Source organism: Pygoscelis adeliae, unplaced genomic scaffold, assembly GCF_000699105.1.
Source record: "Pygoscelis adeliae isolate BGI_AS28 unplaced genomic scaffold, ASM69910v1 Scaffold45, whole genome shotgun sequence".
Classification (NCBI taxonomy): Eukaryota; Metazoa; Chordata; class Aves; order Sphenisciformes; family Spheniscidae; genus Pygoscelis; species Pygoscelis adeliae.
In genome coordinates, this window is record NW_008825114.1 from 13,777,832 (window position 1) to 13,783,831 (window position 6,000).

General features: G+C 35.7%; 1 protein-coding gene across 2 annotated transcripts in view; it reads right to left on the minus strand.

Moving 5' to 3' along the window:
* Positions 1-6,000, minus strand: part of ZCCHC6 (zinc finger, CCHC domain containing 6) — a 33,485-nt gene that overhangs the window by 23,226 nt on the left and 4,259 nt on the right. For both annotated transcript variants that reach the window (XM_009328128.1, XM_009328129.1), the window contains exons 2-5: positions 3,140-3,315; positions 2,456-2,572; positions 1,265-1,442; positions 725-813 (exon numbers count right to left, since the gene is read on the minus strand). In XM_009328128.1, coding sequence (XP_009326403.1) covers positions 725-813; positions 1,265-1,442; positions 2,456-2,572; positions 3,140-3,315 — 560 coding nt within the window. The remainder of the gene's footprint in view (positions 1-724; positions 814-1,264; positions 1,443-2,455; positions 2,573-3,139; positions 3,316-6,000) is intronic.

Here is a 6,000-nt window from a genome sequence, read left to right on the forward strand (position 1 = left end):
TGCTTAAATATGATTGCCTTCTAACATAGTGGATCCACCTCAAATCAAAGATTGGAATCATAGCTTTTTAAAATTATATACACGTTATGAGCTTGGATCATTCTTTTTCACTACAACATTTCCACCTTTGTTTCCCAGAGGAAATCCTAAATTTTAATTACAAGACTGCCAAATCAACTACAGCAGGGATAAGTTTAAGTATGGAATCAAAAGCTTTTCACAACCCTTAATTTCTTTTCAGTGTTCAATCAAAGATGTATAGAAACAACTAGCACAACACATCAAGACTTTAAATTGCTTCACATATAAATGACGTAATATGGTTTCATGGCTCAAAAATAACCTAGCAATCAAGAACTCAGATGTGCATATATCAGTACAGAAACAAGATCATGGAAGCACCATTTAATCCAGCTGTAAGAGAAGATAAATAATGACCTGTCTTACAGGACTGCTAGGAGTACAGATGTTTTAAGTGTTTTCAGTTTTTCAGAAGAAAGATTTGATAAACCACAAAGCTGTATTATACCGCCTGACCATTACTAGTGTATGAAGCAAGGAATGTCATTTTAAGACCATTTTAATGTGGTAGCTCTGTTTTACCCAATGCATTTTCATAAAAAGTGCTACTACCACACTGGAAGTTATATTTAAACCATAATCTACATAAAGGTGCAAACATTCAAAACCACTTAGACACACCTAATAAAATGGTCTTACTTACATTGGCAGGAAACTGGATGTCTATGTTTATGTCTGAAGTTTTGAAACCAAATCTGCTACAGGAGGAGCCATACAATCTTAATGAGCACTCTGCAACAAAAAGAATTATACTGCATTTACTCTATACCTAATTCTAAGTCTGTAGCTACTTTACAGCATTGTCAGCAGATTTTAAACCTACATCTAGTTTTGATAACCACAGGAAATGAAGAAGGGTCTTCCAACAGCACAGAACTGTCTTAGTAAATCCTTCCTTCCATGCTGTTGCTAATAGTCTTATGATGAAGGTCAAATGCCCCCCATGTCCTGTTCATTTTTTACTACAGGTCTGCTTGTGTCATAAGCACCATTGTAATTTAATTCTGATACAGGGTTATATTGCCACATCATGTCGTTCAACCTACTAGTAACTAAATATATTGGTTTAGAATTTAGCTAGCCAAGGTTTTTAATTAATTTTTCATTTTATGAGCTGTTATTTTCTTTTTTTTTTTTTTTTAATTTGGCAATTCTAGAATTTAAAACAAATTGCAAATAATACCTGGCAATTTTTGATGCAGTAAGTTTTCCATCACTGTTTTAATGTTGAGCCTTTCTTCTAGATCTCCATTATTTAAGCCAAACTCCTGCACTACATTTTCAATAGCAACACCAATAGCTTGTATCTGGGAAGCCGTTGGAGGAGGCAGAGCGGTCAGTAGCTGTTCTTCTTGCTTTTCCTTTAAAGATAATAAGACTGACATTTTAATGATTTTCTTGAGTTGCTTAATGTGCTAGAATGAATGCCTGCAACTCATCCCAAGTAACACCACCACAGGTTTTCCAGATAATGGAGGTAATTGGAAGCAAGAACATCAAGAGAGAAACTGTGACAGGTATAAAGAATTAGATATTCCAGAAGGCTTCAGTGATGTGCAGAGGTATATAGACATGTATTTGGAACCTTAAAAAAAAAGTCACCAATTCTTTCATCACCTATGAAGTGGGAAAGGGTAGGAGTTAAAGAGGAAGAAATAGAAAACCTGCAGAAGACAAATATTTTTGTCCACTTCAAGCTGAGAAAGTAGAAGGAGTAGAAGACATTTAATTAAAAAAATAGAAAGTAAAATTGAGGTTATGCTGGAAGTTATTTTGATGTTTATGTCCAAAACAAACCTATTTCCTTTACATATAAACAAGTCTGTAATACTCCACAAGTTCTTAATTTCATTTACAGTATTTCTGAATTGAAAACTTCACTCTGACATATAGGTTATAATTTCTAATTCTGCCGTACCAACTATTGCTACTCCTCATTGCTCTGGACTTGATCAAAACTCTTCATTGTTGAAATATGCCAATGAAACATACACTAAGAAGAATACACATAACTAGTCTACAAGAAGAATTACAGAACAGCAAAACAGAAGAGTCAGTTGGTACAGCTTTTTTATTATGCTTCAATCACCAGTAACAAAATATTACTGAGTGATACTTTAAACAAGGACTTCTTTTAATAACAATAGACATGAAAAAGTACAAATTAAATTCCAAAGCTGAGGGCAGAACCAAAGTCCAGGTCCCAAGTTTACTCTTTTTACCAGCATCATTAAGTAATAGCTTTAAAGAAGATTCAAACACAGTAAAAAATAAATGTGGAATGATTTTAGAAACAGTGCAGTTTCACTTCATTAGTAGGGTGAGGACAGTTTCGTAAGTCTGCATTTTACATTTTTTCTTGTCCTTAACTCACCTTTAGGCTTTTCTTGTGTCTTTTCTCTTTAATATGCTTATGAGCAAAAGCCACCGACTCAATCAAAACATCACACAGTTTGCAGGTATATTTTGCTGACGGGTAGCTTCGAGGTTGCTAAAATAAAGATAGTAAAAAGCCCTAAAATATAGAAAGATATTACCTTCATCTCATTCAATACCCTTGCTAAGTTGAATGACTGTAACTTTGAACTCCAGAAATACTCACTTTAGCTTTCCTAACTCCATCTTTACAGTCAGCAAGTTTGCATATCATATATAATGCCAGAAGAATGGTGGTACTGGGTCAATCAAGCCCAACACCTTGCTTTTACAGTGGAAAATACCCAATGCCTATGGAAAAATATATTAATGGAACAAACATACAATAAAACTTTTATGGTCCACTGCCCCAACACCTAGTGATCTGATGTTAATTCATGAACTAAAGGAGCAGCCATTTTTTGTGCTTAAATTGGTGTCACACCAAGATTTACTATACTAAAAAATCCAAGAATAACCTGTCTTCTCTTGACAATTCATTAACAGCACCCATTTTGTATGTTACATCAATTCTATAACTAGACTTTCTAGCTACAGTCAGAATTTGCTCAAAGTGTACCCTCTATATGGTATGTACAGACAAAAATATAGGAGAGGACTATACAAGTAAAGGCAGAGGCACCTTCTTCAGTCTATAAATGCAGTCTCGCTTCAATCGTTCTTCAGCTTGCTGCAACCCTAGGAGTTCTTTTGCTGACAGCACAGATTCATCTATGACTGGGCCATCCACTTCATCTTGATCATACTCATCTTTTCTAGTTCTTCTCGATCTTCTCGGTTTCCTAAGCTTCTTCATTTCTTATAAAGAGTTATGAGAGCAAATATGTCAAATAACTTCAGAGTACAACACAGCATTTTGGTTTTTTCTTTAATTACCATTCTACTTATGTGAGAGTCAAAGAACATACAAATCATCTACCCTGCATGGTTTCATAATCTGTTCTGGGCAAGGCTGATAATAGCAAGAGTGTACATTTATGTCATAACCCATAGTACCTTTGTTCCAAACTACTAAAAACCACTAATTTGTCCCATTGAAGTCACTGACCTTATTTAGGTAGCTTTGTTAAAACTGGCAAAAAAATAAAACTAAATGCAATAGATTTCACTGCCTAGTTGAGACATACCTGTATGTAATTACAATGAAAAGGTAGAATATAACCAAAGATTTCAGGATGCCTGGTCAGGCTTAGGCAGGCAGACAAGCTAGAAAGTGAACTGACCCATAGACCACTACGACTATCACAGAATTACTGAGTGTAGGCCAATCTGAATGATTTGTAAGAGCTAACAGCACTATGATATAGTACTGCCATGGCTTAGCTGACATAAAACAATTTATTATCACCAGTAATAACTGCCTGTTAATGTCACTTCCCTTTCAATTAAATGAGCATACGGATCAGTATTGCCTTCACATTATTAAATAGACAAGTGAAAAAAAAAAACAACCTATTGGCTACATAAGTCAATAAATAATGAACTTGCTCAGTATTTGCACACATTGCTTAATAAAGCTATACAACTAACAGAATAAACATGCTTAAAAAGCTTGTTATGTTTACAGCAAAAGTTCTGGAACAATTAATGTAAATACGACTTCTATTTTTAAGTAAACTTTGTCATGATTTTGAAGCAGCAGACTGCTGCTCCAAAACCCTTATCATAGCATAAGGTTTTAATTTGTAATAATTTAAAAAGAAAAAAGATAAAACACAACTGCTCTACCGAATACATTCACAAAGTTTCTTTCCTGCGACCACAATTTTTGTCTCTAATAATTGGCAAAAAGGAAATAAGCTGGTTGTGTATTTTCAACCAGTTGTTTGATTCAGTTCACGAAGCAGCATGCATGTGCTAGTGTTGTAAACAGGAACAGGACAAAAATGGTAACATAATTTCTTTCAGCAGCAGCACAAGTTTATGCTGGAATAAACAGAACTAAGTCTTAATACGTTGCAGGGACAGTACTCCAAAGGAAGCTCCAAGGAGCAGAAACAGAAGCCTGAGTCTCTGGAGTCCCGTCCATTTTCCATGCTGACTCCTGCTCAGACTCCTAAGATCTGCCACAGTTGTTTGACTACATTTTTACTAATCCCTGTGGACAGAACTTGGAGAAAAATGCGTATTAAATGAACATCTTTGCAGGAAAGCGTGTGACAACTACCTACTTACCAGTTATTTCTGTAACCACTAAGTAACTTAAAAAAATTACAAAGTAAATAAATACTTCTAATATTTGGCAGTTACAATAGTGACAATCTAATTATAGGTTAATGACTAAATAAAGTACTAAAGGCAAGGCAAAGTTAAAGCTCCTGCAAAAAAATCAGTGCCTCAGAGATTTTGTAAACTCCTTCCTTATGAGCTACAGTAAAAAGGCATAAAGGTAAAGGAAAGGGACAACTGCATAAAAGATTTCAAGTAAAAGGCAATGCTAAAAGAAATATTTTTAGTAATTGTTTGCTACTTGACAGAATTAGAGCTTTTGAAGGGACATAGAGCTATGCCATGCTTGTGCTTCGCAGCAGGATGAAATGAACTTTGTCAATCCTGAGCAATGCTCACCTAACCTGTTCCTAAAGGCCTTCAGGTACTCCATGAGCTGCCCAGACAACCACTCCAGTACTTCTCTAGCTTTACCATTAGAAACTTTTCCTTTATTCCTCATCTGAACCTTTCTTGCTCAATTTTAGGCCCATTGCTTTGTGTCCCATCTATCGGAAAGACTCAAGTCAGATTACTACATGAGCTTTTTAATACCTTTCTGGACAGCTGAAGACTGTTCTCACGCCTGCCTACCCTTTCCTTTTGGAGAAAGATTGGGACTGTTTAGTTTGTGTCGTTTCTGTTTTCTGTGTGCCCTGGCATTCTTCTTGCTCTTCTTTGGACTGTTTCCATTTCATTCATTCAAGTAGGGTGCCAAAGCTGGACAGAGTACTGCAACTGAGTTTACCAAGACTTCAGAAAAAGGACTACTTCAGGCTGAGAGTCTGTTTTCATGCCTCACAACACCATGACACTGACTACTCATTATCATCTTCTGATTCACTATGATTTCAGATTCTTCTCTGAAAAAATACTACTTCATAATAACTTTTCCTCCTTTATTTGTACAGTTGACATTCCTACTTAAACAATGGCATTTGCACATATTTATCTTGTATTGCATCCTATATATAGGTCATTTCTCCAATTGTGCAAAGTTATTTTAATTGAGCTTTCTGCTTTTCCACATTCAGCTCCTATGAGCTCCACAGCATATTCAAATTTAAAAGCACACACTTAATAAGCATACTGTCTTCAGTATGGAAGAATAAGGCAGGTGGACTTCTTCCCTATGTGGAAGAAGGGGCAGGCGACTCAAGAAGAGTACAGGGATCTCGTTAGGTCGTGCAGAGAGGAAATGAGAAAGGCAAAAGCCCAGCTAGAACACAACCTGGCCGCTGTCGTTAAAGACAACAAAAAAAGTTTTTACAAATA